Source organism: Panthera leo, chromosome B3 (assembly GCF_018350215.1).
Source record: "Panthera leo isolate Ple1 chromosome B3, P.leo_Ple1_pat1.1, whole genome shotgun sequence".
Taxonomy (NCBI): domain Eukaryota; kingdom Metazoa; phylum Chordata; class Mammalia; order Carnivora; family Felidae; genus Panthera; species Panthera leo.
In genome coordinates this window covers 47,777,112-47,798,085 of record NC_056684.1, presented here as the reverse complement: position 1 = coordinate 47,798,085, position 20,974 = coordinate 47,777,112, and the positions used below count along the sequence as shown (strand labels likewise).

The 20,974-nt window shown below is 34.0% G+C and overlaps 1 protein-coding gene across 4 annotated transcripts in view; it reads right to left on the bottom strand.

The window, feature by feature from the left end:
- The window catches only part of ZNF280D (zinc finger protein 280D), a 139,957-nt gene that overhangs the window by 54,721 nt on the left and 64,262 nt on the right, over positions 1 to 20,974 (bottom strand). For all 4 annotated transcript variants that reach the window (XM_042941934.1, XM_042941935.1, XM_042941936.1 and 1 more), the window contains exons 11-16: positions 18,325 to 18,482; positions 17,525 to 17,625; positions 16,399 to 16,545; positions 10,862 to 10,996; positions 8,736 to 9,043; positions 8,128 to 8,268 (exon numbers count right to left, since the gene is read on the bottom strand). In XM_042941934.1, coding sequence (XP_042797868.1) covers positions 8,128 to 8,268; positions 8,736 to 9,043; positions 10,862 to 10,996; positions 16,399 to 16,545; positions 17,525 to 17,625; positions 18,325 to 18,482 — 990 coding nt within the window. The remainder of the gene's footprint in view (positions 1 to 8,127; positions 8,269 to 8,735; positions 9,044 to 10,861; positions 10,997 to 16,398; positions 16,546 to 17,524; positions 17,626 to 18,324; positions 18,483 to 20,974) is intronic.

Here is a 20,974-nt window from a genome sequence, read left to right as displayed (position 1 = left end):
GTCAAACAGCAGCTGGCACAGAATAAATGCCTAATAAATGGTTAAATGAATGAATACATATTTACTAATAATTATAAACATTAATAGTGACACATATGAAATTTTGTGGCTACCTGAAGGAAAAATGCAGATATATGCAATAGAAACCAGCTAACAATTAGGAGTTCATTTCGGTTAAGAAGGTCACTACTGCCTTGCTCCAGGCAAAACAGAGAGCAAGATACAGAGGGATTTTCAAGAAAATAAGCATTAAAGGAGCTGAAAAGGTGGTTAGAAATTAAATATTGAAAGGTCTCATATTCTCTAAAAAATTTGAACTTCATGACTACTAATGTTAGGAAGGCAAAGGATTATAGGCCAAAAAAGACCTGACCAGATATGCCTACTGCAGCAACAGAAGAAAGGAAAAATTGGAAAAAATGTGTGTGGTGGGAGGACGGTTTGTGGACAAGACATCAATTATGATGCTATCACAATTATGCAACTGTTCTTCTAATGACTATTATTTAATGCCAATAAATCTATACAAAGTATATAATGAACTCAAGCATATCTTATAAAAATTAATTCAGTACTGTCTTCCTCACTGTATATTTCTTTTTCCTTGGAAAAATTTTAAATCCTGTAAAGCCTAAGTGAAATGTCCTTTATAGAATACCTCCCCTTATTTCTTGCTTAAAGAACTCATTCTTACCTTCTCCGTGCTCCTATAGTCATTTGTTTACCACATTTAGTTAGGTAAATTATCTCTATCCTACTAAACTGTGAAAATTAAAGGCAAGGACTTTATCCATAATACCTAACAATGGCAACTCAGAAATAATAACAGCTATAATTACTTGAATATCTCCTAAGCAAAAATCATTTTATTAAGCACTTTAAGTACATTTTCTGTAATTATCACAATGACTTTATTTTCAAAAAAAGGAAACTGGGAGTCAGGTTAAGTAATTTGCCCAAAGTCAAACAGGTAATAAATAATTGGTGAAGCTTGGATTCAAATCCAGATTTGTCTCATTCTTCACCACCAGTTTGCCATACGTCTTAGCAAACAGTAAACTGTGCTAGAAAAAGAGATAAACACTTATGTCCATTAACTTAATTCTATTACATGTAGAGAAGAAGCCTTCATATATATAATGTTGGGGAATAATAACATTATCATATGGTAATTTATTTCTTTTTCAGGTGACTTCAATTGCTACTTAAAAGCTATAAGCAAATAAGGTGCAGTAACTTAAACAACCAAACACAAGTAACAGTACTTTTTTAAAAAATCAGTTAAAAATTACACGTTTAATGATGCTCTTCTTCAAAAGTCTTATTTCAAATATACTCCAAATGCATCAAGATTTTTTAATATCCTTTTTTGAGATTTTATTTAGAGCCTTTTATAATTACAACAAATAATAATTATGACTTACTATTCCTACTGTGCTAGGTGACATGGTGAATACAAAGAGCCCCTTCTTCTCAAAGAAACAATACAGACACAAATATAATAAAAGGCAGAATAAATGAATGGTATACAGCTGAAAGTGAGGAACGATCCCTGTGAGTGGTTGTGGTGATCAGATACTCCAAAAAAAGAAGGTAAACAGAAAAGAAGAACAGGAACATTCTAAAGACTAACAAAGAATAAGGAGACACAAATGTCAAAAATGAGATTTGCAATAAACTTTATTTTGGGGAAGAGTAGTCAATTTATGGAGATGGGAGTCTTTAAAGAATGGATTGGGGCAGATATGAGACCAGAGGGAAAAAGACGAATTAAGAGTACAGACGTGATATAGGATAGAGATTAAAAGTCCTCATCCTCTAGAGACTGTGAAGCTTCTGTACATAGAGAATTCAAGCCTATAATATGAATTCACACTGGGTAGAGGTAATGGTGGGACCATTCAATGGGAGATACCTAAGGCAGTGAACAAGGCAAGTGTACCAGTACATAAAAAGGAAAAGAGACTTACCAAACCCTAAAAGTGGCAATGGAAGCTTTTAGTTCCATAAGAGACCAGCAATGAGTAGGAGCTCAGTATGTGATGATGATGAAGAGCAGGATTGGGCTCATTGGGAACTGGAAAATGGGTATGAGGGAGTTGGGCTAATTGGCAATGTTTTGGAAGAGAATGGATTTAGAGGTTTATAGGACAGGTAGGAAGCCTATGACAAATGGAAGAGGGAAGGGTGGAATGATGCTTGGTTTAACAAAACAGAACATAACACACAACCAACACCGCAAAAATACAAACAATAATAAGAGAATATTAAGAGCAATTATATGTCAACAAATTGGGCAATCTCAAAGAAATGGACAAACTCCTAGAAAAATATAAAATACCAAAACTGAAACAGGAAAAAGTACAATATTTGAACAGACCCATAACCACTAAAGAAATTGAATCCGTAATCAAAAATCTCCCAATAAACAAGAGTCCTGGGCCACATGGCTTCCCAGGGGAATTCTACCAAACACTTAAAAGAGAGTTAATAGCTATTCTTTTGAAGCTGCTACAAAAATAGATACGGAAAGAAAACTTCCAAACGCATTCTATGAGGCCAGCATTACCTTGATTCCAAACCAAAGACCCCACTAAAAAGGAGAATTACAGACCAATTTCCCTGATGAACACAGATACAAAAATTCTCAGCAAGATACTAGTAAACCGAATGCAACCACAATTTAAAAGAATTAGTAGCCATAATCAAGTCGGATTTATTCCTGGGCTGCAGGGGTGGTTCAATATTCACAAATAAAACACAGTGATGCATCACATTAATGAAAGAAAGGATAAGAACCACATGACGCTCTGGATACAGAAAAAAGCACTTGACAAAATACAGCATCCTTTCATGATAAAAACCAGAAATAGAAAAACAGAAAAAATAGAAAGTAGGTATATAAAGGCCATATATGAAAGACCCACCACTAATACCATCCTCAATGTGGAAAAACCAGAGCTTTCTCCCTAAGGTCAGGAACATGACAGGGATGTCTACTCTCACCACTTTGTTCAACATAGTGCTGGAAGTCCTAGCCTAAGCAATCAGACAACAAAAAGAAAAAGAAGGCATCCAAATCGGCAAGGAAGAAGTCAAACTTTCACTCTTTGCAGATGACATGATATTCTACATGGAAAACCTCAAAGACTCCACCAAAAAACTGCTAGTACTGATACATGAATTCAGCAAAGTCGCAGGTTATAAAATCAACATACAGAAATTGGTTGCATTTCTATACACCAATAATGAAACAGCAGAAAGAGAAATCAAGGAATCAATCCAATTTACAACTGCACCAAAAACCATAAAATACCTAGGAGTAAACCTAGCCAAAGAAGTAAAAGATCTGTATGCTGAAAACTATACAAAGCTTATGAAAGAAACTGAAGAAGATACAAAGAAATGGAAAAACATTCCATGCTCACGGACTGGAAGAACAAATACTGTTAAGATGTCTATAGTACCCAAAGCAATCTACACATTCAGTGCATTCCCTATCAAAATAACACCATCATTCTTCACAGAGTTAGAACAAACAATTATAAATTTGTATGGAACCAGAAAACGCAAAATAGCCAAAGTAATGTTGAAAAAGAAAACCAAAGCTGGAGGCATCCCAATTCTGAACTTCAAGCCATATTACAAAACTATAATCATCAAGACAGAAAGGTATTAGAACAAAAACAGACACATAGATCAATGGAATAGAACAGAGAACCCAGGAATGGACCCACAAATGTATGGCCAACTAATCTTTGACAAAGCAGAGAAGAACATCCAATGGAAAAAAGACAGTCACGTCAGCAAATGGTGTTGGGAAAACTGGACAGAGACATGTAGAAGAATGAATATGGGCCACTTTCTTACACCATAAACAAAAATAAACTCAAAATGGATGAAAGACCAAAATGTGAGACAGGAAACCATCAAAATCCTTCAGGAGAAAACAGGCAGCAACCTCTTTGACCTTAGTCACAGCAACTTCTTACTAGACATGTCTCTGGAGGCAAGGGAAACAAAAGCAAAAATGAACTATTGGGACCTCATCAAAACAACAAGCTTCTGCACAGCATAAAAAACAATCAACAAAACTAAAAGACAACCAACAAAATGGGAGAGAATAATTGCAAATGACATATTGGATAAAGGGTTAGTATCCAAAATCTATAAAGAACTTCTCAAACTCAACATCTAAAAAACAAATAATCCAGTGAAGAAATGGGCAAAAAAATGAACAGATACTTCTCTAAAGAAGACTTCCACCGGGCAAACAGACACATGAAAAGATGCTCAACATCACTCTTCATCAGGGAAATACAAATCAAAACCACAATGAGATACCACCTCACACCTGTCAGAATGGTTAAATGAACAACTCAGGAAATAAAGATGTCAGCAAGGATGTAGAGAAAGGGGAACGCTTTTGTACTGTTGGTGGGAATTGGTGCAAATTGGTGCAGTCACCCTAGAAAACAGTATGGAAGTTCCTCAAAAAATTAAAAACAGAGCTATCCTATGACCCAGCAATTTTGCTAGTAGGTATTTATCCAGAGGATACAAAAATGCTGATTTGAAGGGGCACATGCACCCCAATATTTATAGCAGCACTATTAACAATAGTCAAATTATGGAAAGAGCCCAAATGTCCATTGACTGATGAATGGAATAAAATGTGGTATATGGGGCACCTGGGTGGCTCAGTCGGTTGGGCGTCCAACTTTGACTCAGGTCATGATCTCACAGTTCGTGGGTTCAAGCCCCGCATCAGGCTCTGTGCTGACAGCTTGTAGTCTGCTTCAAATTCTGTGTCTCCCTCTCTCTCTCTCTGCCCCTCCCCAGCTTGCTCTCTCTCTCAAAAAATAAATTAAAAAAACAATTTAAAAATTAAAAAAAAAAAAAAAAAGAAGATGTGGTATATGGTGATCCAAAAGAATGAAATCTTGCCATTTGTGACAATGTGGAACTATAGTATATTATGCTAAGGGAAGTAAGTCAGTCAGAGAAAGACAAATATCCTATGATTTCACTCACATGTGGAATTTAAAGAAACAAAATAGATAAACATAGGGCAAAGGAAGGAAAAATAAGATAAAAACAGAGAGGGAAGCAAACCATAGGAGACTTACATACAGAGAACAAACTGAAAGTTGTTGGAGGGATGATGGGTTGGGGAATGGATTAAATGGGTGATGGGTATTGAGGAGGGCACTTGTTGGGATGAGCACTGGGTGTTATATGTAAGAGATGAATCACTAAATTCTACTCCTGAAATCATTATTACACTACACGTTAACTAACTTGGATTTAAATACAATTAAAAAAAAAAACAGAAAATATTTTCGAATTTGGCCCCCTAGAAGTTTTGGGCAGAATTAAAGCCCCATTTGGGAAACCATGTATTTATTTGTCACAGGAAGAAGAGACATTCCACACAGAGGTATACCGAGGAAAAGGATGCCTGGGCCTGGTTTAGAGTAAATGGAACATAGGTGTGGACCATTGTAGTAGCTGGTCGGCAAAGTGGCAGAATGCAAAAAAGGGAGTCTCAAAAATCATGATGAGCACAGTGGCCAATCAAAATGATATCCTGAAAGAGTATTTGAGTGGTAGTCATGTGAATTCTGGACAGATGATAAAGGTTGGATCATTTGTGTTCTTTTGAGATGCTAGTGAGTCAAAGGTAAAAATACATATAAAATAATTAGAAACATAGAGTTGGACCTCAGGAAGACTAAGGATTAAAATTGGAAGATTTAGAGTTGAAAGGTAAAAGTGACAGTGGTTAAGTTACCAAGAAAGCAAATGTAAAGAAGATGAGTTAAAGGAAGACAAGACAATGAAATAGAGGAGTAGCCAAAAAGGAAGAAGAAAGATAGTGGTAATAATTTAACAGAAGCTGAAGAGAATACTTTCAAAAGTGAATGATGACGTCAAATACTCTAAAGAAGTCATGGAGTAGTACGAGTGAAAAAGTAAATAAACATGGTGATAAATAAAGACAAATAATCTTTTAAAGTGTCAGTGTCAGTTGGTACGGTGGGATGAGTTAAAAGGTAGAGAAATGAATCATAAATACGCTAGTAAACACTTCTTACAAATATTCATGGTAAGAGGAAGACAAAAAATAAGGATAGAAAGCAGTAGGGACAAATTTCCATCCAAAAAAAAAAAAAAAAAAGTACCTGAAAATGTTTATAAGCAAAAGAAATCTGGGAGAGAGAAGAGATGAAGTTGCAAGTTAACTGAACAAGACTGTGGAAGAATTAGAAGTCTGGAGAAGTGGAACATATCTGATTTCTGAGATCAATGACTAGATAAAAGTAACAAGAAAAAAATTTGAGGTTTTTAAAGATTAGTTAAAAGGATGACTTCCAACTGAGTACTTACTAGTAGGCCAGGTTAAGAACTAAGAGACTAAAATAAAATCTTTAGAATACATAAAAAGTTTAAATAAAAATTGTAGATAAAAATAAAGAAGTATTGAAAGAGAGAGAGACATGGGGCACCTGAGTGGCTCAGTTGGTTGAGCATTCGACTTCAGCTCAGGTCATGATTTTGCGGTTCGTGAGTTCAAGCCCCACATCGGGCTCTGTGCTGACAGCTCAGAGCCTGGAGCCTGCTTCGGATTTTGTGTCTCCCTCTCTCTCTGCCCTTCCCAATCTCTCTCTCTCTCAAAGATAAATAAACATTAAAAATTTAACAAAGAAAGAAGGAAAGAAAGAAAGAAAGAAAGAAAGAAAGAAAGAAAGAAAGAAAGAAAGAAAGAAAAATTTAAAATAAAAAGATAGGACCCAAAGTTAAAGCCTACAAAGTCAAACTTGATTGAATCAAATGCTGGTGAGTAGTCCAGAACTGAGCATAAACTTCAGGAGAGTAAAATGTCCGAGTCTCATGTTGGCCTTTATGCCAAGTGAGATGACTAAAAATATAAAGGATTTTAAAACAAAAACAAAGCAGCAATCAAACAGATGATCCTGCGAGTGAAATGGACTATAAAGTTAAATAGGTGCTGTTAGAATGAAAAAACGAGTCAAAGCTCCTTAAAGTCACAGGGTAACGGGAACTGGAAAGAAATGAACAGTGGCTATGATGAATGATGTAAGAAAGGGGGTACAAGAACTTAAAAGCTGATGTGAAGCACTGGCCATGAAGAAGTCCAGGTCCCATGAGGTCAAGCTAATTAATCATCAAAGGGGGTGGGGCGGGGGGGAAGTGGGAGACAGGTGCTAAAACCATCAAGAAAGGTGGATGAATCCTTGAAAAGAGTGGCTGATAAATGACCAGAAAGTAACATAGAGGATATTTTATGATCTGTAAGAAAATCACTTTTATTAGTTATACTTCAATTCTAACTTAAAAAAAAAAAAATGGAACAACTTCACTTTGAATAATCAAGCTAACTGCTCTATATCAAAACAATTTTTGACTATTCTTAAAAAAATAGAAATCCATTCTAAGGGATGCCCCTATTAATGAGACAAAAATGAAAGCAATGTGAGCTGTGAATACTTTCTCTGCATAGAGTAAATATTGGGTACTCAAAAGCCTAAGTTGAATGAATCAATAAAAAGGAGTTCCAACAGTGGCCTCGTGACTGGAATAACGTCTCATTTCACTAAATGAATACAAGAAGATGGTTGATGGATAGATGAACTGCTAAGACAATGGATTACAGACAAGGAGAGAGAGAGAAATAAGAATCAATAAGGCTCCTAACATCATCCTGGAGTCTCTTAAAGTGATTGCTTTAAAAAGAGTAATATTCATGAGAGTACATGTTTTGTAAATTTGTTTGGTAAATACATTTAAAACATTTGACCTTTTATATTTGAAAGTGACCATTTTTTTAAATTCTATAGGAAAAAAAAAATACCCATAGAGAAATCATTTCCCTAACAAACCTATCCTTATTTCATTAGTCTAACCATTCATAAAATTTTAGTTCCAGTAATTTTGAGTTACTATGCTGGGAAAATAGTATATGGGGCATTATCCTAAAAGTTCCCTATTGCTAGATGTTTAGGTTCGAAGAGAAAAATTGGCTTCTAAAAGGATAACTGTTTTACAACGAACTTGCTGAACTATAATTGTAATTGGTAATTACAGATGTTTAACTCATCTTACCTCATCATATGATTTACATAGGCTTTGCTACAGCTAGTGTTGTATCTGCAAAAACTACAATGGACATACGTAGGAAAGTGGTTTGCAAAATCTTTTATTTCGGAACAACACTCAATGCACTTGTGAACTCCCCGACGATACCTTATGGAGATATAAAGAAAATGATATATATTTTAAAATAAAAATAATAAGGGAGGGCCTTATTAATATTCTGTTAATAGAGGCCAGTGTGTTTAAATTAACACGTAAACAGAGAGTTGTAATTTGAAAAATTTGTTATGGAACAACAGCTGTAATTAAGTGTAAACAATTTAACATAAGTCAATATTTTTCACTGGCATAAAAGGGATCAAATTAAGCAATACAAACATCACAAGATATAAGCACAACATATAATACCAGTATAATAAGTGAATATTATAAAAAAAAATAGTAATTCAAGTACTGTTCAATAGTTGTAAAAAAATACCTTTTTATTATTTTCTTGGCCTTTATGTCATAGTGATAGCATATAAATGTATAAGAGATATGTGTAATAAGGTAAATTTATATTAAAGTTTTTATACTTAAGATTAAATTAGAACTATATATGAGGAATAAAAGATTACCTTAAGTTCCTCAATGCTGTATTGACTTTACTTTTTTTATTGCTACTAGCCAATGTGCTTTGTTTCTTTTGTATATTAGAGATTTTTGATTTATATTTAGATTTACTTCCATTAGGCTTACTTGCATTAGGTTTACTTGTATTGGGTTTAGTTGTATTAGGTTTGGTTGTGTTAGATTTTGTGGGAATTTTAGCAGTTATATTTTTAGTCCTTGGAGGTGAGAGCTGAAGAGTAGAAGTGCTTGCACTAATGGAAGATGTAGTTGAAGATCCTGACTGAAGAGGTCCAACTGAAGCTCGAATAGTAACCTACAAAAATGGAGATAATATTTGCTTTAGAAAATTAATCATGGCATTAACATTAAAATATCACTGTGTAATAAAAAGTTAAACATCAAGTATTTGGAAAGGGCAAGTATAAACTAAAATTAGATTAAGTCTTCCATTTATTCTAGATTTTCATACCAATTAAATTAAACTTGATATTCATTCACTTGCAGTACTACATTTTTTTGTATTGATATCAGTTATGTTAACAGTTATTAATGCATAATTAGGAGTTAATGCAAATTATAAGACTATTAAAAAAGAACACATTACATAGCTATTTTTATGCTCTCCTATAACTAAAATAATTCATAAACATAGACATCAAAATTTAAATCTCAAAGTCTGAAAATCATTCTAGAAAGTCCTGTATTATCCCTCAACAACTATACAACAAACAGATCTACAGTAAACATCACCTCCTCTTTTCAGGGGCTCATTAGGCAGGATTTCTGTATACGATGGTTAGGGAGACGTTACATTAATTCATTATACTATATGGAAAATTTAATTATATTAAGAATTTCCTTAAAGGAAACTAATATAAAGCTTATCACTTAGTATCCTGAAATTATATTTGTTGACTGAAAATGAAAAACAATCGCCTACCAACATTCTTGTTAATCATTTGACTATACTTCTCCCATGTATTGGAGGAAGTCCTATGAGATACATGTATTTTGGTATCACACAAAAGCACTGGACTAGGAATCAAAAGACCTGAGGTTAAATTTCATACCATGCCTTCCTAGCCATGTGACCTTAAGTAAGTAACTTATCCTCTTCTTTATCTATGATATAGGGCAATAACTACCTTGTCTTCCTCACTGTATTGCTGTATGGATTAAATAACAATGTATGAAAAAGCATATCAAAAGCCTAATTCTAAGGTGCTATAAAAACATTTAGTATCATTATTAATATTATTACTATTATTATTAATAAGGGAAAATATGAGAGAGGACTGCACTGCTTACATTAGTGTTCTGCATGTCTAGTCCCAGCATGGAATGAATGGATTGTAGGGATGCTGGATAGCTTCTCTTGCTCTAGGTCTTCAGAGCATGGCTTTATATTGTTTTAGTTAATTCAAATAACAGACATACCCACATTCAAAGGTAAGTACCCAAAGCCAAATATAAATGTTTTGGGGATTATTTCACTTTGGATTATCCATGCCTCTGTTTCCCTCCACTGGAGCAAATATTCAAGAGCTGACTGTATATAAAGAAGTCAGAGAAAACAGAGGTATATAAGGCAAAAAGGGAAAAGTAAATTACAATCATCAGTATGCAGTCAGACATGTTGTTTGCTCATTTAAAACATAATGCTATCCAGCAGCAGAACTTGCTTCTCTGAGGAGACTCAGTAACAACAACTTCAATAAACATATGAGAACCTATGGCATTCGATGCACTATGCCAGATGCTGAGGACACAAAGATAAAACATGACTCCCGATCTCAAGCATCTTATAGTTAAGTAGATAAAAGTGAAATATACACTGCCAACTGGAATAGCTCAGAAATAGCCTGTATGATATTGACACAACCCACTGACCCAGGGAACAGTTAATCTAGTTGCATTTTTTGAAAAGGAATATCACTCTAGCACAGCACACACCACTGACCATAAAACAATAGTCAGAAGGTTTCTTTTCTAGATATAAGAATGATAAAACTTAAAGTCTTAACAAAAATCAGAAATCATTTTTAAGTATTACATTCAATAGGTAAAAGGAGGCAGGAGTTAATTTCTATTATCATACAAAATGTTAAAAATACAACACATTTAAACTCACTTTTGTTCCAGGAGGCAATCCTTCTAGTTGTTTAGGTTTTATAAATGTTCTATGATGCTGAGTCTTGTGATCCATTTTCTCTTTGCACGTCAAAAACTGCAGTCTGCATTTTGTACAACGATGTATTCCTTTTTTCTGTTTAAAAAAAAAAACAGAAAAAGGGAGGAAAAATAATTTTTACAACCACAAATGCTATGTCCTGAAACTGCTCTGATTCAATTTTAATGATACCTAAATAATTCTAAAAGTAGTATTTTACATCTCCCATATAAACAGCAAAATTTTATTTCATTTTTAAAAGCACTTTGTATTAGTATTTATGTTCCAAAAATGTCTATTACTATATAGACATTGAACATAAAAGATCTATCAGTAGGTTCTAATGAAAGTTCTCTCAACAGTGGTGTGAAAGCTCTTCAAATTACAATTTTATAGTATTTAGACACATGATATGGTTAAAAGGAGCCATACCATATTTTTGCCTTAGAATAAGGTAAATTCTTTTTAATTTTTGCTATTTCCAGTTAGTTGACAAGTTGGTAAAATAAAGTCAAATACTTAACCAGAGATTTCAGAGAAGGTCACTATAGAAATGGTTATATAAAGCAGTCTAATATAACTTTCTGCACTGATGAGAATGTTGTATAGCTACACTGACCAGGATGGTAGCCACTACAACATATGGTTATCGAGCACCTGAAATGTGCCAAGTGCAACTGAATTTTTAATTTCATCTAATTAATCTTAACTTGAATAGCCACATTGACATTGCACAGTATTGATGTAGAGGCATAAACCAGAACTACTACTCTCCATCTACTTACTGATTGAGATCTCTTGAGTAAGTCCCTCTTGAAACTCAATCCTGTTACTATTCTACAGCTGGAAAACAGGACCCAAAAAAATCCAAATCACTTTCCCATAACTAGTTACTGACGTTGCCAGACTGCTGATCCAGTGTTCTTTCTACTATATATCAACTACAATCTTACCTATATGCTCTCATTAATTTAGAAATGATATATGTGTGTGTGTGTATATATACACAAACTTTAAGAATACATAAATATAAAAGAATGTTTTCTCAAAAGCTATGATCTGCCAGATATATCACTATTTCCATTTTAATACACTCACTCATTTATAAAATTCAAACAAGGTAATATACTAAGAAGTCCCCGGCACAATTACTAGCACACGGCAGGGATTTCATAAATCAAAGCTCTTTACAAAATTCAAAGTAACGTATAAATATAATGTGTTTGTATTACTGTTCTAGCTGCTTCTTAAGACTATTTTAGAAATGTGGTGAATTGGATTATATCATAGATACAGGCAATTTTTGAAAATTCATTTATATGTGCTGAAGGAAGAGGAGGAGGAAAAAGAGAAAACTTGGCCAAGAAACAGATACCAAGACAAAAGGACAGAAAGTTACTTGTCCAGAATCCAATTCCCAGAAATCTTTTCCCTATCTGTAATCACTGCCCAGGTTACCTCATCCAGTTTCAAGGCTTTAAATACTATCTATCCAGCCATCTACTAGACACCACTACCTGATAGCTAATATGTATCTCAAATCAACATGGACAAAGTTGAATTCTGGATTTTTCTCCCTAACTCCTTGCCCCCCCCCCCAACATCTGTTCTTTTCTCACTCTTTCCCCTATGACAATGTATGAAAATTATACTCTTATAGCTGGGTAGGACAAAAAATCAGTAACTCACTCACACATCTTATAACTAACACACTAATAAAACCTGTCAGCTCTACCTTCAAAACCTTTCATAATCTTTCCACCCCTCATTACCTCTAACCATTGCTACCAAACCACTCACCTGGACTACTATAATAATCTCCTACCTTCCTGTCATGTTCTTTCCTCCGTATGGTCTATTCTCCCCCTAGCTGCCAATGATCTTAAAACATGGTAGATCTTTCTTCACATGCTAAAATGCTCCCATGGCTTTCCCAAGTCCTATTTCTGGTTTACAAGGCTCTACATAAACTAGCCTGCATTCTACTGCTACACTCTTACCTCTTACTTCTCTTCCTCTTTTTAGTTTACTCTGCTCTAGCAACAACTGTCCTCTGCTGTTTTTTGAGTGTCCCATGTATGCATTCACTTCACTGTATGTTTCCTCTCCCAGACTTCTACGTGGCTTATTCTTTTATTTCGTTCAGAGAGGCTCGCGTTTCACCACAATATATACATAACAGCAACCATTCCTCCACTCCCAACACCTCTCTGGCACTCTCCATCTTCCACATTTTCCTTCCACAGTACTATCACCAGCTAGCATGCATATACATTCAAACATAAACACATATATTTATCTTTCTCCACTATAATTCAAATTCCAGAGAGCTTAGACTTTGTTTTCTTCACTGCTATATAATAACCAAAACAGCTCCTGGCACATAGTAAGGCACTCAGTAAATATTTGTTAAGTAAATGGATAGTGAGGCGGAAAGCAAGAGACTGACAGAGAAAGTACATATGAGAAGTACAATTTAACTAGTTCAAAACGTCTGCCATTCCATTCAATGAACATTTGTCCAGAATCATGAGATAGAATACATTAATCTACTATTCCCTTAGTTGGACACAAGTCTTGCATGTGTTTCTTGTGTATGCATGCATTTCAATGTGATAAGAGTGATAAAGAAAACAGTGCATTTTTCAGTAACATCATGTTCAATCAAAAAAATGGTGATCTATTCCAAGGATAGAGAACTAATTATTGGTGTTGAACTTTTTGATACACATACGACATTGTTTGAGAAGCTTAAAGGATATAAGAGTGATTCTGACTATATGTGATTTCTACCCTTAGATCTAATGCCAATGTGAAATCTGGCTCTGTGATAAAGTAGTAAAAGCCTGGGCTCTGAAGTCAAATTTTAATTCTGCTTTTTATTAGGTAATAAGGCACTGAGCAAGTTACTTTCTGTAAAACTTTGTTTCCTCATCTATAAGTTAGAAATAATAATATACATATGTGATTGTGAGGATTAAATGTGATAATGTTTGTAAAGCACCTGCTGCTGCCATAAGGTAAGTGATGGCATGTGGCATATGTTAACTGCTTAACATTTTTATTAAAGATCTAATGAGCATATTTAACACATCCAAAATCACTTATATTGTTTCTTAAGTCATACAAACTGGATTCTTAGCTCTAAAATCCCGAGACTTAATAACAAAACTACTTAAAAAAAAGTCACAACCAAAGTCTTCGAAGACAATAAAATGAGCCAGAGTCAACAATTCTTATTGTCTAATATCACACTAATAACGTCACCTCAATTACAAGTTTATAGTCCTGCTCAACTGTGGTGTCCTAGCCTTTGTAAATAATTAAACAAACTGTAAATACCTTCAAGGATGTTGATGATCCTTATTAATAGATTTCTCCCCTCTTTACTGATGACTGCCTGCCTCCTGAGTATTCCATATAAACCAAAGAAAACCGGGTACCAACAGCAAGTTAAGACATAAAACTCAGTTTATAAAAACCTTATAAATCACATAGCCCACATAGTGGCCCCACACATCTCTTTCATAATTATCATTCTTCCCACATCTACATCTCACTCTGGAGCTTAGGAAAGCATGTGGGGAAAATTATGTTAAAACTCCCATAATGAAATAGCACTACTGTTTTATATCTCATTCTCCCATTCAAAATTAAAGGCCAAAGGCGAAATAAAGAGTACCAAAAATGGTGTTTCCAAAATTCTATTCTTCAAAAAAATGTTAATAGGTATTATGCAAATAAAGGGGTTAGTGGCCAAAAAAGTTTGGGGACTAATGCATACTATACCCCTTGCTCGGAAATTCACAAAGTTCACTGTCATATAAAAATTTCTGAGAAGTCCTATTTTAAAAAACAGACAATCAAACTGTTTAATATTGTAAATCTGGGCATTTACCAAATTTATTTGCCAGTAACAATGTGGGGGGAAACATCTATTAACACCTGCTGGAACACTGCTGAGGAAACCTAGAATAGAAAGATCTTGCCAAAACTTCTCCAAGAGGAGTATCATCCCAGTCACAACATAGGTGATACTAAATTCAATTGGATAAAGAAGATGTGGTACACACACACACACACACTCACTCTCAATGGAATGTTACTCAGCCATAAAAAAGAATGAAATCTTGCCATTTGCAATGATATGGATGGAGCTAGAGAGTATTATGCTAAGCAAAATAAGACAGAGAAAGACAAATATTATTTCACTCAGATGTGGAATTTAAGAAAGAAAACAACTGAACATAGGGGGAAAAAAGGGAAGGCAAAGCAAGAAACAGACTCCTAACTATAGAGAACAAACTGATGGTTATCAGAGGTAACCAATGTTCTAAGAGGTGAGGTGTGGATGGGGGGGATGGGTTTGACAGGTGATGGGGATTAAGGAGGGCACCTGTGATGAGCACCAGGTGTTGTATGTAAGTGTTGAATCACTAAATTCTAAATTTGATACTAATATTACACTGTATGTTAACTAACTGGAATTTAAATGAAAATGAAAAAAAAAATTCACTTGGAAATTCTACTTTTATGATCTTTCCCAGTTAAAAACCACAAGATGATTTCATGATTGTCTCATGACTAGAACTGAAAGCAAAGTGAGCACCAATCAGCGTGCCAACTTCATCAATAATAAGAAAATGTAATGAGCTGATTAGGGAGGTGGCAAAACTTGATTGCATGATCAGATTCAGTAAGCCCAGTGACTTCTCATTTTGGCAAAGGCACTGTTGTTGCTCTTTCAAGCACTTAAGAACAGGATCAGTGTTACATAAAGGTTTTCAACCCAAACAAAGGGTGGTTTAATTGCTTCAGGAAAAGAACCAGTAAGTATTAACACCAGAATTCAAGAGAAGGGTATAAGTGCTAATATTGGGTCCCAAAAATTACATAGCAGAACTAACATAAGTCATCCATAAAACAAGTGATGGCCTAAATACAGTTCTTTGGTAGAGTTCATGTACCAAGCAGTGTCATTACTGTTTCCTTTATCAGTGGCAGCTATAAAACACCACTTCTGGTCAATGATAACAACATGTATTCTCATAATAAGGGGGCTAAAAAGTGGAAATAGGTTGGAAGAGAAAATGGAAAACAAGATTATGAGTCCTCAATGTTTTCTCAGTTCTAAGAAACCACTTTCAAAATCATTCCCACACCTGATAACTACCTTCAAAATCATTCCTATATCCACTCTTGGGCTCTGAAATATCCAATCGTTTGAATACTCCACTCATCTCTCCTTTTTTTCCTTCAATCCTAGGTTTCTGATTTCCAGCTATCTTTCAGAATTTTCACTTATGAGCTACAACATCACCAGAAAGGAAGCAAGGAAAAGAAGTGAAAGATTCACAAGTAACTCAGCATAAATCAAAATTAATCATGTCATTTGAAATAACCTTGCTTTCCTGTAGAACAAATCTAACCAATGTTCTCAGTAATAACCTATCTTTTTGCTAAAATAACATGAACAAATAAGAACTGGTAAATCTCACCTGATGCTTCATATAATGATGCATGTAGGGTGTTGCAATTTTAATAACTTTGAGGCAAAATGGACATAGCAAGTTCTTAGTGTTTTCATGGGATGTTCTAAAATGAGTTTCCACATCAGAAAATGATGATGATCTATAATTGCAAACCTACAAATAAAGAAGGTTTAGTTTAACTTGAAAATGTATAATGATATGCAAAGTATCAATTACAAAGTAACAATGATAGGTCATTTGTTTAGAAGAACATAAGGTGCTATTAGAATCCCATTTAATACAAGCAGTGAAAGATAATCTTTGAGAGAGAAAAGTTATCTTTCAAAGTTTAGGGATAGCTCCCAAAACATAACTAGATTCCCTTATTTTTATCAGCTCTTTTTAATTATCATCCCCATCTTGACTTGAATTTTCAAGCTTTAACACCTCCTGTCCTACAAAGTTTTTTTCTGCTACATAAAACAGCACTTTCCTTTAGATTATACATGGCTTCCAGGCTATGACATTGGCAATATATTTTTATCTTCTTTTTCTATTTCCTCAAATTCTGAAAAAATTACTAATCCCAAAGCATTTGGTAGAGTTCTCTGTAAGTAGAAGCATTTCATGTTTCCCTTGTATGCCTACATTCTTCCCTATATAGTAAGCTAAGTCTCTACATTTGTCTGTTAGCCACAGGGCTTTTCTTTGTCCAATCGGGAGTGGGTAAAAATGGCCTGTGGGCCAATTTCAACTCTCTACTGATCCCCACATACAATGCATAAGTTATACCAAAGGTTTTTAAATTAATAAATAGTTTACAAAAGGAATTTTAATTTTAGTAACCAATTTTATTTCATGATCCATAAAAATTATATGAAATTGAGATTCCAGTGTCCATAGATAAAGTTTAAATAAACACAGCCAGATCACATTCATTTACTTATTGTCTGTGGCTGCCTTTGTGCTACAATAACAGAGTTGATTAGTTACAACAGAGATTATATGACCCTGAAAGCCTGAATATTTATCACCTGGTGCTTTACAAAAAAAAAATTTGCTGACCCCTGGCCCAAGAGGTTTAAATCTTATAATCAAAACAATAGAAAACAAACAAACCAAACACTAAGTACACAATAAAATACATGTATACCTGACAAATATATGGCATTTCACCGGGCTTATGATTGTCCTTCATATGTTGTAAAAGAATATGCTCTGTTTCAAATGATAATTCACAGATTTTGCAAATGGCTAAAAGTGGGGGGGAAAAGACATTACACCATTTTAAGATGCACACACACACACAAACAGCAAATCATTATGTTGTATAACTGAAACTCTATGTCAATTATACCTCAGAAAAAAGTATCGTTACCAGGCAAACACAAATATATATGAATAAAATTCATTTTATATATCTATATCAATAATAACAATAGTATTGGTGGTAGTGACAGACAGCAGCTATATAGTTTTTATTGGTGTGCCAAACACAGTTCTAAGTACTTTACTTACATTAGCTCATATAATTCTCATAACAGCATTATGAAACAGGTATTTCTATTATTCTCATTATTCAAATACTAAGTTGCCTAACATCACATAGTTGTATTAAAAGGCAGACCTGGGATTTGAACTCAAGCTATCTAGCTCCGAGATCTGTGACTTTAACTATGACTGTAGTTGTTTTTTTCATTATTTTCATATTTTAAAACTATGATCTGAGTTTTTTAATTTAGTCCCCCACATATAATGCACAGGTTATTTACCTTAATGAATTATTTACAAGAGGGATTTTAATTTTAGTAACTAGTTTTAACAGTTAAAACTTTTTCAATTTTGCCCCCAAATTCCAAAGTCTTTTTCTTAGTCTTATTTTCCTAACAAGCTTCTTAAGGTTTTCTCAGAGTTACATTGTCAAAATTGATAATATCCAATACTGTAACTTACTAGAAAATTCATGAGGTGTATGTGTGCTTTCAATGTGACACTGCAGTTGAAATGGTGTGGGAAACTGACGGTAGCAATGCTGGCAGGTGGTGTGGTTTTCCCAGCTCTCACTGCTCTGCTTCTCAAGTTCCAAGTGGTGTTTCATGTGGTTCATAAACCTATAAATGATTGTCAACAGGTGCAAAAATTCAGATTTAAAAACACAAATGTAAAAAATAAGTATCTGAATCTAAATCTTAAAAATACAAATACATTACTCAAAAAAAAATCTCAAAAGCCTTAAAGTCTTCTAGAAAACTGTGTATTTTAAATAATCACTTTCATTAAGTGGCTAAATAAACATCTTTTCATCTTTGTTTTAAAAGAATTCATCAATGTAATTAATATGAAATCTCAATAATTTGCTCTAATTCTTAATCATTTCAGATTAAAATGTTTTTTTAAAGATAAAAAAGCAGTCTTTTTTTCCATACACAAATACTATTTACATTTTTAAATAAAATTTATTTACTTGAAAGGAAGGAAATAAAATACTTGAAAGGAAGGAAACCCTACCACCAAAAGCAGCTATAGTCATGAGAGAAATCTTTTAAGGTTGTGAAGATATACAATAGATTCCAACTGTTTAAAAGACAAATTACTGGTATTTTTACTTGTGTCTTGGTTTCTAAATGCATGTAATAGCAATTTTAATGCCTACAATTACGAGAACCTTTTGTTTTATTTAATGATACCGGTTTACTGTTAGCACAGACCGTTCATTTTAACTTGCAGACTGTGCCCTTTGTAGGCAACGTCCATTTTTCAGTTTTACATTCTGCTATTTCAGCTTCCCTAAAAGGCTTCTTATGAGCAGGAACTATGACCTTCAACAGCAAAGAGTGCAATAAAACTGGGAACACCTATTTAAAAGAGCTTACTGAAGCTTTTTACTGAATTTGAAAGTAAAGTTGTAACAATTTTTAGTCTGGGTCAACTATTAACAATTACTCACTTTGAGCCTGTAAAGGAAAGAATCTAGAAAGTAAATGATAATGTTATTAATCTGGATAGCAGTCACCATGAAGGCTATAACGTTTATCTCTTTTTCACACCTCCACAATACTACTCTTAAACAGGTTATGGCAAACTCTGAAGTATCTTTTTGTCCTCCTTTGGTTTTAACACCAGATCTACAAACACCTATAGAAAATACTAGTCTTGGAATATTTATATAGAGAGATATGGTCATAAGCCATTAAATTTTCACCTCACAACTTTAAGCAATTCAAGTGTATCTATATAAAATAATCTTTTAACTATCAAGCTTTCTCTCAATTATTATATGAGCCCCCATCAGGAACTCATGCTCTCAAACCAAACTATGGAAATGAGGGAAACAGAAAAACAAACTTCTTGCAAGATGTTCACAGAATAAAATAAACCTAACCGTTTTTGGTGACATTCACTGTAGGAAACAAAAGAAAAATACCACACCACAGCATGTTGATGAGGCAGAGAAAAAAAATCTATAGCTATCAATTTCTTACCATTCTCTATAAACATCAATTTGTCTTCCCAATTTTTACTGTTAAAATATTATTTAACACATCTAACTCCTTTGGTTATGAAGTATTAACCATTAAGGTTACATTTACTCAACAATTAGTATTTTAAAAAATGCTCAATTCCTGGATGTTATAAGTGCTGTTTGCTTAAAATTCCTAAATAATCTGGTACTCTAAAATGTATAACTACTCTTCTGAAAAAAATAACAAAAAAAGGAATTGTTAATTTTCGTATGTTTAATATTAAGTGGGCTAATCTCAAAGGAAAGGCAAAAGCTGTTGCTGAAATAACTTAATATCATATATGTAATACTTAAGTATAACAAGGAACTAAGTCAGTGAAACATATTTGTATGCATGCACCACATTTATTAACATGATTTTTCTGGTGTATTTTACTATTAAAGGGGTAATAATATGGAAATCGGTGACAGAATTATACTGTAATATTGTTTCAGTGTTATATCAAAAAGTACAATATCTCACGGCCCCTGGGTGGCTCCATCAGTTAAGCAACTGACTTCGGCTCAGGTCATGATCTCACAGATCGTGGGTTCCAGCCCCACGTCAGGCTCTGTACTGACAGCTCAGAGCCTGGAGCCTGCTTCAGATTCTGTGTCTCCCTCTCTCTCTCTGCCCCTCCCCCTCCTCATGCTCTGTCTCTCTCAGCTCTCAAAAATAAATAAACATTTAAAAAAATTTTTTAAAAAAATACAATATCCCTTCTGTTAAACTACTAGGACCATTAACTATTGATGGCTGTTAAAGTTTAATAAAAGGAGATAAAGAAAAGTGAAAACTCATATGAAATAACATACATGAAAGAATTTGGAAACTATAAAGCACCACCATAAACAAAGCTTTAATAACTGTTATAGGAGTATATCACAATATATTTCAGGGTTTTTCCATATCCTTCTTTTTGACGTAAGAACTCACAGGAAAATGAAATAAATACTAGGTCCAGAAGTAACCTATTGGTACCTAAGAATGCTATTTACAAATAATAGTTATCAAGGGTAAACATAAAAAGGCATACATAGGTATGCTTGTATAAACACACACACCAGTGATGTCTGCAACTTACTTGGAAATGTGTGAAA